This window comes from Macaca mulatta, chromosome 8 (genome assembly GCF_049350105.2).
Source record: "Macaca mulatta isolate MMU2019108-1 chromosome 8, T2T-MMU8v2.0, whole genome shotgun sequence".
Taxonomy (NCBI): Eukaryota; Metazoa; Chordata; class Mammalia; order Primates; family Cercopithecidae; genus Macaca; species Macaca mulatta.
In genome coordinates this window covers 109,903,255-109,927,537 of record NC_133413.1, presented here as the reverse complement: position 1 = coordinate 109,927,537, position 24,283 = coordinate 109,903,255, and the positions used below count along the sequence as shown (strand labels likewise).

The following is a 24,283-nucleotide window of genomic DNA, read 5'->3' as shown; positions in this document are numbered from 1 at the left end:
ACTAAAGAAAACATGGCTGATGATTTTCCCAGAAATTATGAAACATAAGAATTCATAGACTCAGGAAGCACAATGTGTCCTGGTTCAGACAAATACAAGGAAATCCACAAGTATACATATCTTGATGAAACTGCTGATCACCCATGATGACGAAAAGATACTAAATTCAGCTGGAGAAAACAGATTACACCATTCCAAGGCACACAGGGTTAGAGGAGCTGTGGAATCAATATTTCGCTGATGTACTCCAGTATAACAATGATTTAATATATGTCTATATTGTCCATATAAACAAAGAAATGGTATAATTATCTGTACCTATCATGTAATATAGAGGATCATATCCATAGAAATTTATTAAACCCTCGTTGAAAATAACAAAACATTGACTATTGTAAGGTTCTAAGCAAATAACAGAAAAATAATCATGTGAGTTGGCAAAAGTTCCTCTAGTAAGCTTTGGGAGGTATAGATTGTAAACAAAAAAAAAGTATAGTTCTCTGAAATTGTTACTAAGCAAGAAGGCACAGGTGTATGCCAGATGCACTCAAGAAAACACATGTGTCAGAAAAGCTGTGGTCATCTTTCTTGGACTCAGAATATTTACACTAAGGTTCTTCTGCCCATCTGTCATACATTTTGGTATGCCTTTGTGGGAAATATGAAAGGAGTTTAAGAACCACACTTCAAAAACTGCATATTATCAAAGACCAGAAGTAGGAAAAGTGGTACCAAGGTTCCCAAGATATTCCACCAAAAAAATCAGAATAAGAAATGCTAGATGGTCTGTGTGCACAGAGCAATTCTTTTTTTTTTTTTTCTTCCTCCTGTGTGTGAGAAAGGGTCTCCTTCTGTCGCCCAGGCTAGAGTGCAGTGGCATGATCTTGGCTCACTGTAACCTCTGCCTCCTGGGCTCAAGTCATCCCAGTACCTCAGCCTCCTAAGTAGCTAGGGCTACAAGTGTGTGACTCCACATCTGGCTAATTTTTGTATTTTTTGTAGGGACGGGGTTTCGCCACGTTGCCCAGGCTGGTGCACACAGCAATTCTTATGCAACATAAAGATTTTCTTAGTATGGCATTATGGCTGAACTTTAGATGGAAGACACTAGAGCAGAAGATACTTAAAACTTGTGGTAATCACCTGAGACCATCTCTTACAGTAGTTATTCCTAAATATGAAAACAGTAATATTCACAAACATTTATTATAAATAATCTGCTACCTGGAAAACTATGTGTTACATAAACCTATTCCTTGATATTCTTCTATTTATATTAATGGGAGGCATAAAGATAAATAATTTAAATCCTATAGGAACTTAAAAAATGAAATAGTTGGCAAGGCACGGTGACTCACGCCTGTAATACTAGCACTTTGGGAGGCCGAGGTGGGCGGATCACCTGAGGTCTGGAGTTCAAGATCAGTCTGGCCAACATGGAAAAACCACATCTCTACAAAAAATACAAAAATTAGCCAGGCGTGGTGGCGCGGGCCTGTAGTCCCAGCTACTTCGGAGGCTGAGGCAAGAGAATCGCTTGAACCCGGGAGGCAGAGGCTGCAGTAAGCCGAGATTGTACCACTGCACTCCAGCCTGGGTGACAGAGCAAGACTCCGTCTCAAAATAAAAACAGAAAAAAAAAAAAGGAAAAAAAGAAATAGTTATTGGTATATATCCATTTAGAGGCATTTTTCCAACAGGAGAACTATCCCATGGCTTTCAAATGCAATTAAAATAAAATTCAAACTCCCTCTGACTTACAAAACCATTCATTATTTAGCCCTTCTCTCCCTAAAACTCATCTGCTATTACTTCTTTCCTCCCAGCCAGGCATGATCCCTTAAACGTGCTCAACTTGTTCTTACTCCAGTGTCTTTGCTCTTCCTGAAACACTCTCAGCAGAAACACTCTAGGGGTGTTTGAACGGATAGCTCATTTTTCTCGTTCAGGTATTAGAAGGGGTCTTCCCTGAGCTCCAATCTAAGGAAATTTCCCAATTACTCTTATTATGTTACCCAGTTATATTATTTTCATAGCATTTATCACTCTGAAATTGAGAAACATGGATTGAGGGCTCCCTATGGTGCCAGGGATGCTAGGTGCTGAGAAAACAATGGCAAAATGGGTACATAATGCTGTTTCTGAATGTTAAGAATTCAGTTTAGCAGGAAAGATAACTAAACAAAGTAATCATAAGGTATGATAAGTAGAGTAATAAAGAAAGTACAAGGAAGTGTGGAAATACTCAATAGGGACCTAATCTTTTATCTCAAGGTGTTGAATATACAGAAAGAATTAATCTCTAAAGACATATAAAGCATTTTGTGCACAATGCTACAAGAACTACAGCTTGAAATGAGGATGGTTCTTAAGGTACATTTAAAGAAAATATCAGTATAAATTTAGTTTGGCAAAATTAAATAATATTAAAATAAAATATTCTCATTCTTGAAAAAAAAAAAAAACAGCAACATAAACTTTCCTGCCAAAACAAAAGAACAAAACAAAGGTTAATATATTTGTAATGGAGATCACAAGTGCTACGTCTATTTATTACAATATTTAGAAGACAGTTTTATGAGTATACTAAATTAAAATATTAATTCAGTCTTACTGAGATGTCCAATGGATAATAGCTTTGATTCCAGTTGTTTATATCTATAACCTGAAACTCCTGGTCATCTAATTTTACTTGTTAGACCTTTTCAAAGGAAAAGCATCAAAAAACAAAACAAAACAAAACAAAACCCAACTTCATAGACACTAGAGGTATTGCTGAAAGTTTCTCAGAGAAAAGAACATTAGAAATTGTGTGTTGAGGATTTACATAGGAATCCACTAAGGAAGAGAAAGTCAGGAGATTTTCAAAATTTCATTTTTAAAGCTTCAATAATATGGCTGGTCACAGTAGCTCATGCCTATAATCCAGTGCTTTGGGAGGATAGGGTGGGAGCATAGTTAGAGCCCAGAAGTTGGAGGTTACAGTGAACTATGATAACGACATAGTGAACTATAAGTGACACAGTGAGACCCTGTCATTCATAAATAAACCAGTAAACTTTAATAGTATGTACTGTTGTACCAGTTACAGTGCTCACAGAATTATACAGGATAATGTATAAAAGGTAAATGTTGTACACATGCTTTTAAAATACATTCTTGATATAATCCTGTTTGGCCCCTTCTCTTAAAAAGAAAACACCATGGCTGGGCACAGTGGCCTCTCAGCACTTTGGTAGGCCAAGGCCAATGGATCACCTGAGGTCAGGAGTTCAAGACTAGCCTGGCCAACATGGTGAAACCCTATCTCTACTAAAAATACAAAAATCAGCTGGGCATGGGGGTACAGGCCTGTAATTCCAGCTACTCAGGAGGCTGAGAGGAAGGAGAATTGCTTGAAGCCAGGAGGCAGAGGTTGCAGTAAGCCGAGACTGTACCACTGCACTCCAACCTGGGTGACAGAGACTCCATCTCAAAACAAACAAACAAACAAACAAACAAACACACACACAGAATAAAGAAAACACCATAGAAGGGAAACTGGCTACTTATGGGCTTTGGTCAGTTGGGTTTCAATGAATCAAGGCATTATCTATCCATCCATCTTAGCTGTAAGATGACTGTAAAGTAATTGAAAATATATGCTACCATGATGATTACACACAATTTAAACATTTTCTTATTTTTTAGTGCCTACTATATCAGTCAGTAACTACACTAAGATATAAAAAAGAGTAAGACCAAGCAAGACAGGATCTCTGTCCTCTTATATCTACACCATCTTTTTATATTGCCATAGGACACTCTCAGCCAACATGTAAGGAAGAAGATATCTGCTGGCTGCTAAGAATGAAAAACCAACTGCTCCCCCCTGTTGTATCATGAATCGTTTAGCCTTCACACCCACTTTCCAGGAACTTTTTAAGCAAGAAGAAAAATTCACATTTTTCATGTAAAGGCATGGTAAGGTTTAAGGAAATTATAAAATCACATCATTCAAGTAGGTTTAGGTCAATCTAGGCATTAACCTACAAAGTATGAAAATTAGACTAACTTCTGTGATTTTGCTTAGGTCTTAACTTGATGTCCTCACAAATTAGATAAAAGTGATGTTTTTCAGGTTGAAAATTTAAAACAAATTTAAAACTTTTTTCCTTCCATATTCCTATCTATAATTTCAGGTGCAATTCTGGAAAAAATCTCATTTTTATTAATCACTAATCAAACTATGCTGGGGGTCCTGTGCAGTGCGAACATTTGGGAAATAGTCTAAAAAATAAAAATAAAAGAGATCTAAGGACACAGAGAATAGTCATAATCTCTCAGAAATAAAGCTAGAAATATATGGTTTAGGGATTTTAATGCCTACACATAGCCATAGTTCCCCATATTCAAGGTTACCAGTCCTGAGAAGTATAAGACCAATGAATTTTAGTAATATGTCATGTCAGATTCCAAGTCAGCTTGCTAAGCAAACATAGTAACAACAATTTTAAAATTCTGTATGTGTAAAAAAAGCCCACAGAGTATTACATGTAATTTGTTATGTGTATATAAAAATATTTTAACAAACAAATATGCTGTAACTATTTCTCTGACAATGAAGTTTAAAAGATAAATTACCTAACAAAATCAAGTCAGAGATAGGAACAGATAAAAGTATTATGATAAAAACAAAATTATTTACTTTTAAGTGTACTTTTGCAAAGTCTATTAGAATTATATCTTTAAATATTACACATGAGAAAAGTATATCAATATTAACTTGGAGAATTAAGACTTAGTGGTACTTTCAGGTAATTATAAGATAAACTTTCCACCTCCCCCTAAAGCACTGGTGGCCATATAAAGCAGCAAGTCACTTGAATGTGCAAACTACACACAGTGGACATCAGTACATTTCCTCAGATTATAAAATAAACCCAGATGTAGCAAAAATGGTTGCTAAGAGAAAAAGAAAAAGAGAGTGATTAGCTAACAACGGACTTTAGCACAAGCCTACAAGATCTGAGCCTTGAGCAGAAGAAAAGTAGTTGACTAGTAAGAGGAAGGAAACCAAGGTTCTACACATAGCTCTATTTTTTGTGACACTGGACAAGCCAAAGAACCACTTCAAATTTAGTTTACTGTAGTAGTTTTTGTTTTATAACCACTTCCCAAGAATAATTCAGAGTTTAGAGTTTTGCAAAAGAGGAACCTTAACAAGATTTGGAAGATGGAGGGAAATAGTAGCCAATATTCTCTGCAAGACTTCATGTTTTAAAGGCAGTGAAAGACCAATGGAAAGGTGCTGGCAGATTCTAGCTTGTTCTCACTTTTCCTGGCTCTGTGACCACTTCTTCTTCCTGACCCTTGGCCCTGCTGAACAACAGCAACTCCAGCCTCCCAGCCTTACCCCAGATGCAGAGGCCACAGCCTCCCATTAATGTCTACCAGCCTTCTGGTGGTTTCAGTCCACCAGTTGGATGTGCTGCTGGATGTTTCCGAGGTTCCCTTGAAAGCTCCCAAGTTTTTAACCAGGTCAAGCGCTTCAGGAGGGTTGGTTGTGACTTTGATCCTTCAACTCCCTCTTCCAGACCCTTACTTGTCAGCTTTTTCCACAACTGCGTAAGATTTTACACCTAAAATGAATCTCTTATTCTGTAATACTCTATTGGTTCTGCTGCCTTAATTAAACTGTGATATATTCCCTTGGATGAAAAAAAATCAAAGTTTTAGGAACAGAAGATCTTCAAGTCTTAAAATCTGATGATTCTCTATACTTAACTTCCCTACTCCCCACTCCCTGCAACATACACATAGAAGCACATCACAATTAAAGACAAAATTTGAGTAATGTACCCAGAGGAATGAATGAAAATCATCATTAAAGGTTGCCGTTTAATATTGGTCAGGGAAGTAAACACATTATTCCTCACTGTATCTTTGGAATTTCATCTACAATACCTATTCAGAAACAGAATCATATTAAGGTCCTATTTATATGTCTGTCAAGATTAATCATCAGAACTATGCTACAACAGATCTAAAATTTTATGTTTTTAATTGAATGAGTATCTCTCATAAACATTCACATTCAGTCTCTTGATTAGTTGGCTCTACTTAATCATCACTCTGTCATTGATTAATTTAGCCTTTATTTGGTATCTGTTATGTGCCAAGCATGACATTATGTGCCAAGTAAAACATGCCATACTTTCATACTTCTGGCCTCTGGATCTGCTGCTTCCCTGTTCAGAATGCTCCCTCTACTCTGCAGGCACCCAAACTCTGTGGAAACAGGTTCAGAAGCCATGCACTCTGTGAAACCTTCTCTGAAACCCCACCCATAGAGTCAATCATTCATTTCTCTCTTTTTTTTTTTCTTTTAAAAAGAGAAATGAATGACTATTTTGTACCTATGTCAACTTTGCATTAATTTATCTTTTCGCTTATGTGCCTGTGCCTAAGATCTCCTACGTATGTGGCATATATTTATCTTGATTTGGATTTGTTTCTTCTGTAAGCCTAAGTATGCTATATTTGTCAATTATAGCATTCTCCACACTATAATAGTTAAATAGTAAGTGTTTCTTTGATTGGCTGCTGAACTTACAGGACATATATTAGAATAAAATTAGAAATTATTTCATTTGTTTCTCCAGTGTAAAAGACCTTCAATGGCATACACTAGACATTCAAAAGTCTTTATTTTTTATTATTCATTTATTTATCTGAGACAGGGTTTTGTTCTGTTGATGAGGATGGAGGTGAAGTGACATGATCATAGCTCAATGCAGCCTTGAACTCCTGGGCGTAAGTGATCCTCCTGATTCAGCCTCAAGATAAGCTAGGGCCATAGGTGCATGCCACCATGCCCTGCTAACTAAAAAAATTACGTTGTTGTTGAGACAAGGTCTCACTATGTTGCCTAGGCTGGTCCTGGCTTCAAGCAATCCTCCCGCTTTGGCCTCTCAAAGTGTGGGATTACAAGCATGAGCCATCAAAAGTCTGTTAATTTTTGACCACACACAGCCATCAAAAGTCTTTGTAAATTTTTGATGAGGGTGACAGGATCATTCAATGGGGAAAGACTAGTATCTTCAGTAAATGATGACAGAACAACCGGAAACCCATATGTTAAAAAATGAAGTTGGACCTTTACCACATACTGAGAGGAGACAATGTGCTAACAGCCCTCGCTCTCTCGGTGCCTCCTCAGCCTTGGCGTCCACTCTGGCAACGCTTGAGGAGCCCTTCCGCCCACCACTGCACTATAGGAGCCCCGACTCTGGGCTGGCTGAGGCTAGAGCCAGCTCCCTCTGCTTGCAGGGAGGTGTGGAGGGAGAGGCGCGGTCCGGAACCGGGGCCGCGCAGTGGCCCGCGTCCAGGCCAGCACGAGTTCCGGCAGGCACCGGCCTGGCGGCCCCGCCAATGGCCACGCTGCTGGCCCAGAGCAGTGAGGGGCTTAGTACTGGAGCCAGCAGCTGCGGTGGGTGCGCCTGTCCCCCAGCAGTGCCAGCCCGCGGGGGCTGCGCTCAAGTTGTCGCCTGGGCCTCAGCTGCCTCCCCATGGGGCAGGGCTCCGGACCTGCAGCCCGCCATGCCTGAACTCCCCCCTCATGGCAGTGGGCTACCCTGCGGCCCCAGCCTCCCTGATGAGCACCGCCCCCTGCTCCCTGGCGCTAGGTCCCATCCACTGCCCAGGGGCTGAGGAGTGCGGGTGCATGGCGCTGGACTGGCGGGTAGCTCTGCCTGCACCGGGGGCAGGATCCACTGGGTGAAGCTGGCTGGGCTCTTGAGTCTGGTGGGGACTTGGAGAGCTTTTATGTCTGGCTGAGGGATTGTAGACACACCAATCAGCACTCTAGCCCTGGGTTTGCAAGTACACCAATCAGTACTCTGATTACTTAGTATCTAGCTAACCTAGTGGGGACTTGGAAGAAGCTTTAATGTCAAGCTAAGGGATTGTAAACGCACCAATCAGCACGCTAGCTCAGGGTTTGCAAATACACCAATCCTTACTCTGTATCTAGCTAACCTAAGGGGGACTTGGAGAACTTTTCTGTCTAGCTAGAGGGCTGTAAATGCACCAATCAGCACCCTGTCAAAACAGTCCAATCAGCTCTCTGTAAAGCGGACCAATCAGCGGGATGTGGGTGGGGCCAGAAAAGGAAATAAAACCAGGCTTCCGGAGTCAGCCAGCAGCAACATGCTTGGGTCCACTTCTACACTGTGGAAGCTTTGTTCTTTTGCTCTTTGCAATAAATCTTGCTCCTGCTTACTGGGTCCACGCTGCCTTTATGAGCTGTAACACCGCGAGGGTCTGCAGCTTAATTCCTGAAGCCAATGAGACCACGAAGCCACTGGGAAGAATGAAAAACTACAGACACGCTGCCTTTAAGAGCTGTAAGACCGCGAAGATCTCCAGCTTCACTCCTGAAGCCAGCAAGACCATGAACCCACTGGGAAGAAGGAACAAACTGCGGACACACCATCTTTAAGAACTGTAACACTCACCATGAGGGTCTGCGGCTTCATTCTTGAAGTCAGTGAGACCAGGAACTCATCAATTCTGGACATAATACCATCAACAAAAAATTTCCATTATAAAAAAAATTTTCTAAATCATATATCTAATAAGGGTACAGCATCTAGAATAAATGAAGAACTCTTATAACTCATCAACAAGAAGTCAAGGAACTCGATTAAAAATAGCCAAAAGGCTGGGTGCGGTGGCTCACACTGGTAATCCCAGGATGTTGGGAGGCCAAGGCTGCTGGATCACTTGAGGTTAGAAGTTCGAGGCCAGCCTAGCCAACCTGATGAAACCCACCTCTACTAAAAATACAATAATTAGCAGGGCACAGTGGCAGGTGCATGTCATCCCAGGTACTTGGGAGGCTGAGGCAGGAGAATCGATTGAATCCAAGAGGCAGAGGTTACGATGAGCTGAGGTCATGCCACTGCACTCTAACCTGGGTGACAGAACAAGTCTCTGTCTCAAAAAAGCATGGGGTGGGGGTGGCAAAAGACAAGCTTTTCTCCAAAGAAATACACAGACAACAAGCACACAAAAAGCTACTTCAGGTCATTAATCATTACAGAGATGTAAGTGAAAACCACAAGGATGTACCACCTCACACCCAGTAGAATGATGTGTTAGCTTACCAAACAAATAAAAAAACAAAGAAAAGTAAGCATTAATAAGAATGTGGAGAAACGAACCCTCAAACATTGCTGGTGGGAATATAAAATGGTACAGCCATTTTATGTTTGAAAGAATTTGGCAGTTTCTCAAAAAGTTAAACATAAAATTGCCATATGACCCTGTAATTCTACTACTAGGTGTATACCCAAATATGTGAAAACAGGTACTCAAACAGGTACTTGTACAGCAATATCGATAGCAACATTATACACAGTAGCCAAAAAGCAGAAATAGCTCAAATGTCCATCAATGGATAGACAAATTGTAGTGTACAGATGATCCTCAACTCATACTGGGGTTATATCCTGATAAACTCATTGTAAGTTGAATGTATCCTAAGTTGAGAATGTATTTAATACACTTAACCAATCAAACATCATAGCTTAGTCTAGCCTATCTTAAATGTGCTCAGAACACTCACATTGGCCTCAGTTGGGCAAAATCATCTAACGCAAAGCCTAGCTTATACTAAAACACTGAATATCTCATGTAATTATTGAATACCGTACTGAAAGTGAAAACCAGAATGGCTGTACAGGTACGCAAAGTACAGTTTCTACTGATTGCACTATTATTTTTGCATCATCATAAAGTTGAAAAATCTTAAGTTGACCCATTATAAATCAGTGATCACTTATATACACACGGTGGAATATTATTTGGCTATAAAGAGAATGAAGTACTGATATATGCTACAACTTGGATGAATATACAAAACAGTATGTTAAGTGAAAGAGGCCAGATATAAAAGGTCACATATCATATGATTCTATTTATATAAAATATCCAGAATACATAAATTCATACAGACAGGATAAATCCAGACTGGTGAATTTAGAGTCAAATTGGTGGTTGCTAGGGGCTGGAAGGAGGGAGAAGGATAGAGACAAAGTGCCTACCAGGCAAGGGGTTTTACTTTGGGGTGAAGAAAATGTTTTGGAACTAGACAGAGGTGTTAGTTGCTCAATATTGTAAATGTACTAAATGCCACTAAATGTTCACCTTAAATGGTTAATTTTATGTTATGTGAATTTATCTCCAAAAATTATTAAAACACATACACAAACCATAAGTTAAATAAATTAAAGAACAAATAGGAGAGATACAACTAAGGTTAGGTGGTCATAAAATTTCCTAGGAAAGTAAGGCTCATGTTCTTTGTTATGACAGAATTTGTGATTTTTAAGACACAATAACCTGTGACTTTTATAAGCTCGTACCTCCTAAATCTGAAAACTGTGTAAAGATAAGGAATAGAAAGACTTGAAGCTGGCTACTATTATGTGATATTTGGAGTTTATGATTAGTGTAGTTGATGCTGTGGTGTGCCAAGAAGATCCTCCTTTATGATGAAAATATTCACTTCCCAGCTGCCATGCAAGTCGCCTGCTGATGATTCCATAATTACATTCCTCTCTTGAAATTTACCTTGGCTGGCTATGTGTGCTTCTTCACCCAAATTTACACCCCTTCTCAGGGGCACATTCAATCACTTGTCAGTGAAGGACTACAATAATACATTTTATACATGGCAGTGCTATGTTCTAGGGATAAATCAATGAACATGATGGTGATGATTTCTGTCCTCCAGACCCAGAGGTAGTTATATAAGTAATTAGAATAAAATATGTTAAGTGATGTGATAAGAGCACACACAAATGTGACTTAACTTGGTCTTGTGACAGGCTCAGGGAAGGCTTCCTAGAAAACACGTCTACCATGATTGCATATTTAGAAAACCCCACCATCTCAGCCCAAAATCTCCTTAAGCTGATAAGCAACTTCAGCAAAAGTCTCAGGATACAAAATCCATGTGCAAAAATCAAAAGCATTCCTATACACCAATAACAGAGAGCCAAATCATGAGTTAATTCCCATTCACAATTGCTACAAAGAGAATAAAATACTTAGGAATCCAACTTAGAAGGGATGTGAAGGACGTCTTCAAAGAGAAGTACAAACCACTGTTCAATGGAATAAAAGAGGACACGAACAAATGAAAGAACATTCCATGCTCATGGATAGGAAGAATCACTATTGTGAAAATGGCCATACTGCCCAAAGTAATTTATAGATTCAGTGCCATCCCCATCAAGTTACCAATGACTTTCTTCACAGAATTGGAAAAAACTACTTTAAAGTTCATATGGAACCAAAAGAGAGCCCACATTGCCAAGACAATCCTAAGCAAAAAGAACAAAGCTGGAGGCATCATGCTACCTGACTTCAAACTATACTACAAGGCTACAGTAACCAAAACAGCATGCTATTGGTACCAAAACAGAGAGATAGACCAATGGAACAGAACAGAGCCCTCAGAAATAACACTACACATCTACAACCATCTGATCTTTGACAAACCTGACAAAAACAAGAAACGGAGAAAGGATTCCCTATTTAATAAATGGTGTTGGGAAAACTGCCTAGCCACATGTAGAAAGCTGAAACTGGATCCCTTCCTTACACCTTATACAAAAATTATTTCAAGATGGATTAAAGACTTAAATGTTAGACCTAAAACCATAAAATCCCTAGAAGAAAACCTAGGCAATATCATTCAGGACATAGGCATGGGCAAGGACTTCATGTCTAAAACACCAAAAGCAATGGCAAAACAAGCCAACATTGACAAATGGGATCTAATTAAACTAAAGAGCTTCTGCACAGCAAAAGAAACTACCATCAGAGTGAACAGGCAACCTACAGAATGGAAGAAAATTTTTGCAATCTACCCATCTGACAAAGGGCTAATATCCAGATGTACAAAGAACAGAAACAAATTTACAAGAAAAAATCAAATAACTCTATCAAAAAGTGGGCAAAGGATATGAACAGACGCTTCTCAAAAGAAGACATTTATGCAGCCAACAGACACATGAAAAAATGCTCATCATCACTGACCATCAGAGAAATGCAAATCAAAACCACAATAAGATACCATCTCATACCAGTTAGAATGGCAATCATTAAAAAGTCAGGAAACAACAGGTGCTGGAGAGGATGTGGAGAAATAGGAACACTTTTACACTGTGGGTGGGAGTGTAAACTAGTTCAACCATTGTGGAAGACAGTGTGGCGATTCCTCAAGGATCTAGAACTAGAAATACCATTTGACCCACCAATCCCATTACTGGGTACATACCCAAAGGATTATAAATCATGCTGCTATAAAGACACATGCCCTCGTATGTTTACTGCAGCACTATCCACAATCGCAAAGACTTGGAACCAACCCAAATGTCCATCAATGACAGACTGGATTAAGAAAATGTGGCACATATACACCATGGAATACTATGCAGCCATAAAAAAGGATGTTCATGTCCTTTGTAGGGACATGGAAGAAGCTGGAAACCATCATTCTCAGCAAACTATCGCAAGAACAGAAAACCAAAGGAAAAGAAGTCATTATATGAAAAAGACACATGCACACACATGTTTATAGCAGCACAATTTGGAACTGCAAAGAGATGTAAACTATCTAAGTGCCAATCAACCAATGAGTGGATAAAGAAAATGTGGTATATATACACCATGGTCTACTACTCAGCCATAAAAAGGAATGATAATGTCTTTTGCAGGAACTTGGATGGAACTGGTGGCCATTATTCTAAGAGAGGTAACTCAGGAATGGAAAACCAAGTATCATATATTCTCACTTATAAGTAGGAGCTAAGCTATGAGAATGCAAAGTCCTAAGAATGATATAATGGACTTTGGGGATTTGGGGGTGGGGGTGGTGAGGAAGGGGAGTGAGGGATAAAAGACTACATATTGGGCTCAGTGTATACTAATCAGGTGATGGGTGTACCAAAATCCCAGAAATCACCCCTAAATAACTTATCCATGTACCCCAAAACTACCTGTACCCCAAAAACTGTTGAAATAAAAATAAATTTAAAAAATTATCTATGAACATAGTTACTTTTATTTAAAGTGGATGGAAAAAACCCTAGAGTCAGAAACTCTTGTTTTTCCCCCACACTCTAACTTAAACATAACTTTGCAGAGTATTCATTAATTTTTTCTTGTTATTATAAGCAAAAAGGAGAGGCTAAACTTCAACCAAACAATTGACCCCAAATACAACAGATTTTAAGAGAAAATGTGTATCCTTTAGCCTGAAGTAGATTCTTTCAACAAATAGTAAGCTTTTTTTTATGCTAACATAATCCTAAATTTGTAATAATTTCAGTGTGACACTGGTAGGACCAGCAGGTTTCCATGCAAAATCATCAGCTACAATTACAAAATATTTTTTATGTTTGTAATGAAAAGCAGAAGCAATACCAAAATACTTAGGTTGGTTGGACATGCTAAAGATTATATCACCAACTGTTCTGGCAATGAAGTATTAGAAAGAGTGGAAAATTTCTCAATCATTTCCTACCTGCTGGCCATATTCCACTCAAGGGCTGGATTTTGAGAATTCCTTTCAGTCTCTGTTAGCACCCCTCCTGAGACACTTTCCTTCTCTGGTTTTAGTTGATCCCATTGTGCAGTACCAATATTGATAGACTGCAGGTCTATTTGGTATTGTCTGTCTTCGATTTCTGATCCAGGATCTCGAAGAATTCCTAAGTTCAAGGCTCTCCTGTAAAGGCAGTGAAAAAAACAAAAACAAAAACAAGAAAACAGATAAAATAACCATTCTATATTTATTTTGTTCACTAACATATTGTCAATACCATTTTTTTCACTGTGGATTACTGATGAATAAACTGGGGCACATCTATGAAAAAGGTTTCAGAAAGTTAGCTCATATTATGACTTGAAAACATATCCAAAACTTATCACTTAGAGTAATCTACACTACAATGACTTCTTACGTTATTCCTGGCACGTTACTCTTTTTCTAAGTACTTTCACATACATGATTTCAATCCCTGAGATGCTCTGAGGTTCTATTTTATGTCCATTTTTACCAATGAAAAAATAATTCAGAGAGTTTGAAAGATAGCTAAAGTTACAAAACTAGTATGGGACAAAACTACAACACAAATACGAGGTTTTTTTTATTTTTTACTCAAAACGCTTTCCCTTGCTAATCATCTACTTTCCTCTGAACTTTGATTTCTTGTTAGGAAAGGTAATGGAGCCTTCTTAATCTATTTCACTCCCTCAACCCTTGCTCTTCATTCTTTATATAACCCAAATGTAGTGTTGAGAAATGACAAGGTTTCTGATGTAGAATAACAGTGAGGTTTACTGCCCCATATAGAGTTGGAACATACAACGTTGATCCTACTGGGTCCACTGCTAAGTAAATGAATAAAATAATCTGTAAAGCTAAATCAAAGGAAGTAAATAGATAAAAATTTTCATGAAGGTTTTAAAGTAAAATAGAAAGGCAGTAAGGTAGGATGGGAAGCACAAAGTTTGAGAGCCAGAGAAAACTTAAGTGTGCCTGAATTTGGGACCTTTTTCTTATGTTAAGTTTTGTTGGTTCAGAAAAGTTTTAAAGTAGATGATCAAAAGAAAAATAGTATTTGGTCCCCATAAAAGTTTTTATCAGCAGAAAAGCTGAAATAACAAAGTGAATAAAAATAGCCTTACTAGTAGAAATATTTTTTAAAGTTTCAATTACAGACATTAGAAAAAATACAATTAAGTTAATTACATCAGTTGAACGCTAATGAAACTTATTATTCGGAGGTGATGGGGGGAGTGTTGGGTCCTAGTGTGAAAAGTACAGAAAAAGGCACAATCTGATTCGGTTTTTGCTTTGGTTGACTAAGAAGGTGTGGAGGTCAGAATAAGCACTCCCAGAGGCTGGTTAAACGATAATGGACAGTGAATGACTACTCAGACTCAAGAGAGCAGGTGTCTGGGCCAGCTGCTCAGGACTGGGCCAGGCAAGGTGAGGGCTGATATTAATTAATTCAAGTGAAGAGAGAAGCAAGGAGCAGACATGAGTGGAATAAGCAAGCAGCTCAGGTAGTGAGACGTCACAGGGAGTTATGAATGGGGGAAAGGGGAACAAATAGCCAGTGATCAACAAGCCATAGCAGGAGCCAGAGTAACTGAGGATAATTCTCATGATTCCTAAGGTAGGAGCTGGATCTGTTTCTTCTCCTTTTTAACTTAGAAAAATTGCAGGAAAAGTGACCTAAAATTTTACACAAACTCAAGAACTGCATTAGAAACAGGGCTCATAAGTGGGCCATTAATCCTTTCAATTTGTCTTAAAGAGAAAAGGAATGAATGACAGTGGGGGTAGGAAGGAGAGGCATTTTGAGAGTCTCTCTGTAGAAGAATGTTCTAGTTTCATTTAAATATTGGTGTAATTCTGTTAATTCTTAAAAGGCCCAGCTCAGCTATCATTTTTTTTATGAAGCCTTTCCTGATCACCCTTCCTCCAAACTCCCTCCTTCCCAAATCTGTGTTCTTAGGGTCTCTCTATACTTGTAAATACAATAATACCACATTGACTTACCAGTCTTCCCAAATATGCCAAACATTTCTTGAAGTCAGGAACTATCTATACTATCCAGCAATAGGTAAATGCTGTTTCAATTCACTGATGTGAACTGACATAAATCTTTACAAATCTCAGGTGGAGAACGTATCTGTACATAGCAATAAGAGCACATAGTCTTTAAAACACTAAACTTTTGAATCAGGGCCACATAAATTCTGATCGCCAGCAAATATCTGAGGCAGTTGATGGCCTAACCTATTTCCCTAGATTATTACTCCCCATATAAACATTACTTTTACTTATTTTAAAACAGCCAATGCTCTGTACATTTTAAATAAACTCCCTAAACATATTTTTAAGGTGAACTAAAATACTTTAAGAATGCCTTTGAAGGAAAAAAAATGAAAACAAAATTAGTGCTATATTAAAAGACAAATCAACCAAATCCCAATGTAAACAACCGTTTTCCTATTTCTCTTGACACATGGAAAAACTGTAATAATTACAAGATTACAATCACAAAAACACCGAGTTTCATTAGAGTTTTCATTGCATTCAGGCTTGAAATTTCCTATTTTTTTGCGGGGGGAGGGGGGGCTTAAATTAAGCTATATTTCTCCTGTCATCATTTGTTGACAACATGATTTCCCACAGGTTCTTCTTCCCTATGCAATACTTTCTATTTTGAGTGATAGCCAGATACTTCCAAAAATGTAATTTTCAAATTTAAAACTTTTAGGGATCAGGATTAGTACTTCTACATTTTTTCTTATTGCTTGCTTTTAAAATTAAGTTATATATTTGATATATTGACATATATGTGACATATTTGATTTGAAAAAATTCAGAGTAATTTATAATATTTGAGGATATAAATCCAACTTAAAAGTTAATTGCAAAACCTTCCAAATCTCAGCTGGGGAAAGTAGGATAAGCAGTTGATTTATGTGAGTTTTAGTCTCAGACTTTCCAATGATCATGAGCTTGCAGAAATTATTTAACTTCCCTGTGCTTTAGTTATTTTGGTATAAGAACTATTAAAAAGATAAATAAAATATATGTGTAATTGAAAAACTATTCATAAAGTACCTTATAAGTTTTATGACTATTATGGAAGTATATTATCTTATATGATTTTGAATGAACAGCATATTTAAATCACCAACTAATCACAAATGCACAAGTATCAAGATAAAACCAAATCCACTTCTCTATGAATGAACTGCAAAGAAAACGATACAGATAAATGTTCCTTAACATTCCTACTATCACCTATTTCTGAATATGGCATATTAGAAACTCTGAATGAACCTCCTAGCTCTAATAACCAAATTGCTTTAAAAAAAATTTAAAGTATTTTTTCAGACACATCCTGGAGCCAACACCAATAACAGAATAACAGAAACTGGAAAGTCTTCCAAATAATGTGAAACCAGGAACCATGATAAATAAGCACCTGCCAAAGCTGACTTTTACTCTACAGTTTTCTGCTAAATCCTGCAGACACTGATTTTCTGCTCTGTTAACTGCACAGGAGGAGAGGAAGTTCAGGGCTCACGCAAATGATCAATCTGTTTAATAGAAGACAATTCACATAAAGCTGAGATTACCAAGGGTCACCAGCAGTGAAAGGGTGAATTAGAAAGAGCACTTCTAGGGAGCTCTGTGGTGATAGGACAGTTCTGTATCTTGATTGTGATGGTGGTTACATGAATCTAGATGTGAAAAAATTACATAGAGCACTATATACATTAACACAAATAAGTGCATGTAAAACTGGCAGAATCTGAATACAACTGTGTATTGATTGTACTGATGTCAACTTCCTGGTCTTGATATTGTACTATAGTTACACAAGACGTTTCTATTGAGAGAAACTGGGTAAAGTGCACACAGAACTTCTCCAAATATTTTTTGTAATTCTTTATGAGTCTATATTTCAAAATATATTTTTAAAGCAACAGTCCTCCTCATGCTCATGTAGAAACAGACAAGGCAATTTATCAACTTACCTGTCTTTACCTTACTAATGGGTAAAGAGGAAAACAAACAAACAAACAAACACAAAACCCAAACCAAAAAACAATGCTCCAAGATTTTGCAATCATGAGCTAGCACTTGGAAGTTTGGGTCTCAAATATGTGATGAACAAAAATTTCTGTCTGGAGAGTCTTGCTCCAGGTAGACAGTGCTGCCAGATGACAGGCAAAGGCAAAAGTAAAAGCACAATATCTTGGGATGAAATCAATTTCAACTCAAAGCTCTTCCACAGATCAGGTTCCAAGTGAAATGAGACACTTACAGACAAAATTCACAATTCACACAACAGCAGAAGCAATGGACAGACTAGCAAATATAAAATATAAAATAATTATTTAAAAAGTAAAAAAGCATCTTCAAAATATGAGCAGGGAACAAGACTTAACAAAAACAAAACCAAAAAAACTCAAGCTTGAGTGATAGTGAATAAAAAGAAAGATCCAATGAAATCCAGAATGTAATCCAAAGAGACAAGGAAATACTATAAATGAAAGAAGGTTAAGATTCATGAAGAATAGAGAGAGAAAGTCTAAAAAATGCTTAATTAAAGCTTGCAGGAGGTAATGCACAGAACAAGGAGGAGGCAATATTTGAAGAGATAATATCTGAGAATTATTCCACAATTATTGAAAATGCCAAGTCCTAAATCCAGGCAGCCCGAAGTATCCCAAGAAATAATCACTAGGAAGACATTGGTAAATATATGAGTAAGTCTAAACAAATATTATGTTTAAATTAATAATAATGATGTCTAAATTATGATGAGAAAATAGGCCAAAAATAAGACACAGGAAAATAATAGTATATAAATAACGGGACCAGATAATTTGACATAAAATGTTCTAACTTTCTTATATTGTTGAAGAAGAAGAATATTAACTTCAGACTTTTGTTAAGTACACATGTTAACATTGCTAGAGTAGCCACTAAAATAACAGATATGGAACACATAACTTCCAAATAAATAAAAATTAGAATGTCAGAAATGAAAAACCAAAGTTGGGCAAGTAAAAAGCACATAAGAAGAAGATACAAATAAAAATCCCAACATAATAATCAACATAAATATAGATAATGTAAACTCTCCCATTAAAAGATAAAAACTGTCAGATGGCATTTAATAAATCACAGTTAATATTCTGTTTTTTATGAGACACACCTAAAACTTCAGGGCACAGAAAGAGTCAACAAATGGAAAAATATATACTAGGCAAACATTGGACAAAAAACTTAAGTAGTTATATTTACATTATATTATACAAGATATACTTAACTCTATTTAAAAACAGAGTTACTGCCTGAAGACAAAAGATTCAGTACATTTGGAGGTTAAGACAATTCTAAATTTATTTGTAAAAAGAGCCTCAAAACATATGAAAGAAAAACTTATAGCTCTACAAGGAGAAACTGACAAATCTGTCATCGATGGTGGAATACTTTAACCCTCTAAGCAGATAAGAAAAAAATACAGAAAAATTGAAAAACATAGTATGTGTGATGAGGTGAACATTTACAGAACACAGTATCTGACAACTGGAGAATACATATTTTTCTCAAGCACACAGGAACATTTAAAATCCAACCACCTGCTAGGCCATTAAGCTAGCCCCAGTACATTTCAGTGAATTAGTATCATATAGACTGTATCCTCTGAGCACAATACAATTCAGTTAGATATTTTATTAAAGAAGAGAATTCACAAAATTGCCTATGTTTAGAAATTTTAAAACACACTTCTAAATTAGTCATCCACTGGTCTAAAAAATCATAATAAAAGTTAATACTTAAAAGCAAATGTTATGCATTAAACATTGTAGGATGTAGTTCAAGTGGCACTTACAGGAAAATTTATTGTCTAAAATACTAGTTTTAGCAAATAAAAAAGGCTCGATAAGCTGAACATAAAAAGTAGAATAAACTAAAAGAAAGAGGGAAGGATATAGAGCACAATAAAAAAGAGAAGATGAACAAAGCCAAAAATAAACAAATTTCTAGCATTAAAGGGGAAAAAAGATCAGGATAGAAGGCAAAATAAACTATATTTGCAAGAAAAAAGGAAACATAACTAGGATGTTGTGAAGATTAAATAGATAGTTAAATGAATAGGAAGATTTATAGAGACAAAGATTTTATGACTTACTATGGGGGGAAAAAAAAATCTCTTAGTCATCACTGTCCCTAGAAGATATTTCTATTAATATAGTGTCCTCTAATTTCTTCTACAAAATACAACATTACTTCTTCTACAGCTCTTTTTCTACATGAAAATGACTCTATTTTAAAACCATATTGTGACAAAATAAAACTGCTAGTAAAGTAGTAAGTGGTAGAAAGCAACCAGGTTCTTCCCTACTCATAGCCTTAGTCAGGACTGTCAAAACTATATTCTCCTACCAAAACAGCCCTTCCTCCAGTGACCTGACTTGCATTATCTGTTCAACAGATATTTATTGGGCACTGTATGTTAGGTATTGTGATAGGCCCTAAGAATAATAGGTCCCTGGATGGTCCTTGCCCTCATAACACTTACAGTCTAATAGGGGATTTAGAGGCAATTATACAACACTTAATACTCCAAAAGGTTACGTATAAAATAAAATTGGAAGCACACAGAAGGGACACCTGACCCAGACTTGGGAGGCCCAGGAAAGAGGAAGGCAACGTAGAAACAAGTTCAAAAAAGTCCAGTTATCTAATTTCATACAAGAAAGAATCTGCAGCAGAGGAAATAGCAGATTCAACGGCTGAAAGGTACGAGGCAGTAGCACATCTAGAAACCCTGAAAAGGCTCTGCACAGTGCGCCTGGAGAGAGGCAGTGGGGAAAGCAATGGCATATGGCATGGAGGTTTCCAGCCAAGGACAAGCCCTTTTGTACCAAGTATCAGAGACTTGTATGAGGCCCAGTGTTTGAGGAAGAAGTGCAGCCCACAAGATGGGCTTGCCTTGTAAACTTGGCATTTTCTCCCCTGCCAAACAGCTTGCATAAATTCTGTAGTAGCACAATAGCCAAGAGGAGAGAAAAAGCTGGGTTTCTGTCTTAATTATGAAAATTAAGTGAGATAATATATAGAAAGCCTGGCACAGAAGTCATCACATCATAAAAACTTCAAAAAATGTCAGGAAAAAAAAAACCCTACTTTGAAATCTTTCCTCAGACTCTGTATAAAATGTCAAATAGAAGTAAAATGATTGGAAAGTGAGAATAAGACAGACTTAGCTAGATAAAACACATACTAGGATTCTAAAAAGAAACATCAGCTGAGCAGAGTGATACTCAATTTAATAAATCAAACCCAATGAATTCTACTCACATTTTCTAACCTGACCTGTTTCATCAACTTAACAATGTCTTAACAGTATGCTGGTTAGTATGCAATAAACCTCTTACTTTTTAAGCCAAGAAAAAGTTTACTGTGTAAAATTTAGGCCAAATAAAAATATTCTTGCATCTTTAAAACACAGTTTCTTCAACAGTCTTAGTCTCCTGAGCTATCAAAACCAGGAAACATCAATGTATTTCATCTATAGATAGTTTTCCAAGTACAAATGAAAATTTCTATTACAAATTATAAAAGTAGACCATTTGGCTTATTGGTTTTAGTTAATAAAATATTATATTTTGAAGAATTAGCTAATATGTATAAAATTTACAAGTTTAGTTTAATTTTTCTCTAATAAAACAAACATAGGATAGTTTTTCTGGCAGATAAAAATTTAATTTTTCTTTCTTATTACATAATCCCCAAGTTTATTTTTCTTTATCGTTATAAGAAAATACAGTAGTAATGCACTGATTTACTTTATTTTCCAAAAAATAGGAGGATGTTTTCCCCCAACTTGAAATAGTCACTAATCTCTATTTTTTAATATGTAAGATATACTCCTGTTTTGTCCTATACATACTTAAAACCAATTTCAGTTATCATGAAATATTAAAAGCATTTTTGTTTTGTTTTTCAATATGAAATTAAGAAAACATATTCAAAATGTTTTCAAATACCATATGCTAGCTTTTAAAAATTATTATTTTTAATGACAAATCATAATTGTATACATTTATGGGGTACATTAACTTTCATTAAGCATTATTAGTGCAAGATGTCTTCTGAAAGATATTTCACATCTCAAGGCACACTACAGTTTTTTTTTAAGTTTTTGGTAAATGGTTACAGACACAAGATTCAAAAATAATTTACTTTTATTTTTTCAAAGATTGAAAATCATTTTACAATTTTACAACTTTTAAAATGCTATTTTCCCTAAGCAAATAACTTTATAACTTAAAAATAAGACTGGCAGGAGTGAAAAACATTCTGATTGCAATGCCAAAAATTAAAGTATATTTTATTCAAGGAACTTTGATTTAGAACACCAAGTTTTCCTAGCACAAATAACACTTGCAGAGTAATTAGAGAGAAGAATTCTAACAGAATGATACTTGACTAAGTAGCTAATCATAGGTAAAGGACTATAGCTTGCCCTATGGTGAGGACCAGAATGCCTAATGTTAACAATGTCTGCCTTAAAAATACAATGTAAACATCTTCTAATAAAAAAGCCTTATGTTGTTGTTTCATTTACTAATTAAATGTTTCCTAGAAATGTTTGCTATCATAAACAGGACTCAAATTTTCTGGTCTCAACTTCACATACTTCTAAAAGCTCTATGAACTTCGCCGTCTCCTTATTGCAGCCTTTAAAACCTTTTAGCAATTCAAATCAGGAAAGGGGGTGAGTCAAGAAGCCCATGACTTCCTTACCCTTAGCACAAAAAGCTGCTTTATTGGCTAAAATGTAGGAGTTATAATTGTAATTGCTTTGCCCTTCCGAAACTCTTATCCCATACCATTTGAACCATTCAGCAGGTGGTGTAGGAGGATAAACTAAAGTCTGCAATAGTTGGTCAATAATGTAATCATAAGGAACCAAAGAAGACTTTAAGTATATAACAGGAAACATAGCTTTAATGTTTTTCTTTTTAAATTGATTTAGTCTGGGTCAGGCCTTTTGTATGTTTACATAAGGAACAGCTCATGTTGAACCATTTACTACTCACTGCTGAATAGGCATATCTCGGGAATTCACTGTAAAGAAGTGAAATTCATTCACTTATAGCTCAATTGAGATCCACAAAATGTTAAATAAAGCAGAAAATAGGAATGAAAAAGAAGTAAAACTTTTATGGCTTGATTAAATTAAATGTCTACATATTTATCATCAAGTCTCCATAAGTGACAGTAATTTTGAGAGTAAATAGGACAGGGGATATAATAATTGTCAGACTGAAACCAATGTTGAGTTCCATCATCAATGATTAGGGCAGGGGTACTAATCTTCAGAGTGTAGAAGAATCACCCAAGGAGTTTGTTCACAATGTTAAGCTCCCATCTTTAGACATTATGATTCAGAAGGTCTGGACTAGGCTGAGGAACATGCCTTCTTTTCCCTTTTTTATCTAAACTAGCATCCCTATTGGTTCTCAAAACCACACTCTGATACTTGGGTCATCATAGCTCTTTAACTTTGAACATTATATCTCTGCTATCTGAACCAAGGTGAGCATAGAAAAGGTGCCCAAAAATCTACGGCTGTTTCACTTATAAAACAGAAGAATTCACATTTGCTTCCTTCACTGAACTACTTAGAGGAAGCATCTCTTTTCTTCTTCAAGGCTAAGGTTTCTGTTAATTCACTCCACCCTTGAAGGCTGGGTTATGTTCTTTTCTCTCACCTCCATGTACACAGCAACAAGTGCAGGGCCTGGCACATGGCAGGCTTTTAATACAGGAAAGTTGAATGAATTAGAAAGCTGAATGAATTACAATGTCGAATGTATTACTTCTTTATTTCCTTTACTTCACATGGGGATTTTACTCAATCACCTTTTTCTTTTTCCTCCTGCATCTTTTACTGTTCTGGCTGAAAACACGTTCAAGTTATCCTCTCTCTAGTTCTTCTCTCTATAAAAGAGACACAGAGACACACTCTCTCCATAAGTCCTTGCATTCCCCTAGCTACTACATTCTTTCTCTCACATTCCCTTAGCCAGAAACTTTTTTTTTCTCTCAATATTTCCATTTTCTCACCATTTATTTTCTCTTTGCTAACCAAGAACAATCAGATATCATTTCCAATACTGGATCCAATGGGCAATTTTCAGTCATTAACTCAGCAGGCTTTTCTGGGTATGTGACAATTCAAAATGGCAGTATAGCATGCTGGTAAAGTGCATAGACTGAGAATCCAGCCTTTCTGGGTCTATAATTCTAGCTCTGACACCTGTCACTGGGTACTTTTGGGCAAATTGAAGTTTCAGTGCTTCATTATATTCACCTAAAAAGCAAAGTCACTGGAGGACTTAAATGAGTAAAAAGTAATATCTGACACAGAGTAATTAATATGTTATCAGAAGTTATTATTTTTATGAGCTTGCTCATTCTTAAAATTTTGCTCTGGGAACACCATACTCCGTCAACTATTCCTCACTAATCTCCTTTACTAGACTTCTTTCTTTTGTTTGCCAATACTGGTTTCTCCAGGGCTCCAACTTCAGTTTTATTTTATGCTTTATGTGAAATCATTTGTGGCACAACTGATTCACAGATGCCAGTACATGTACTTGTCAATTATAA

The 24,283-nt window shown here is 36.7% G+C and overlaps 1 protein-coding gene across 22 annotated transcripts in view; it reads right to left on the bottom strand.

The window, feature by feature from the left end:
* The window catches only part of VPS13B (vacuolar protein sorting 13 homolog B), an 856,590-nt gene that overhangs the window by 302,721 nt on the left and 529,586 nt on the right, over window positions 1–24,283 (bottom strand). For all 22 annotated transcript variants that reach the window (XR_013397363.1, XM_077943895.1, XM_077943898.1 and 19 more), the window contains exon 31: window positions 13,580–13,783. Coding sequence is in view for 21 of the 22 variants with exons in the window: in XM_077943895.1 (XP_077800021.1) it covers window positions 13,580–13,783 (204 nt within the window). In the remaining variant the exon portion in view is untranslated. The remainder of the gene's footprint in view (window positions 1–13,579; window positions 13,784–24,283) is intronic.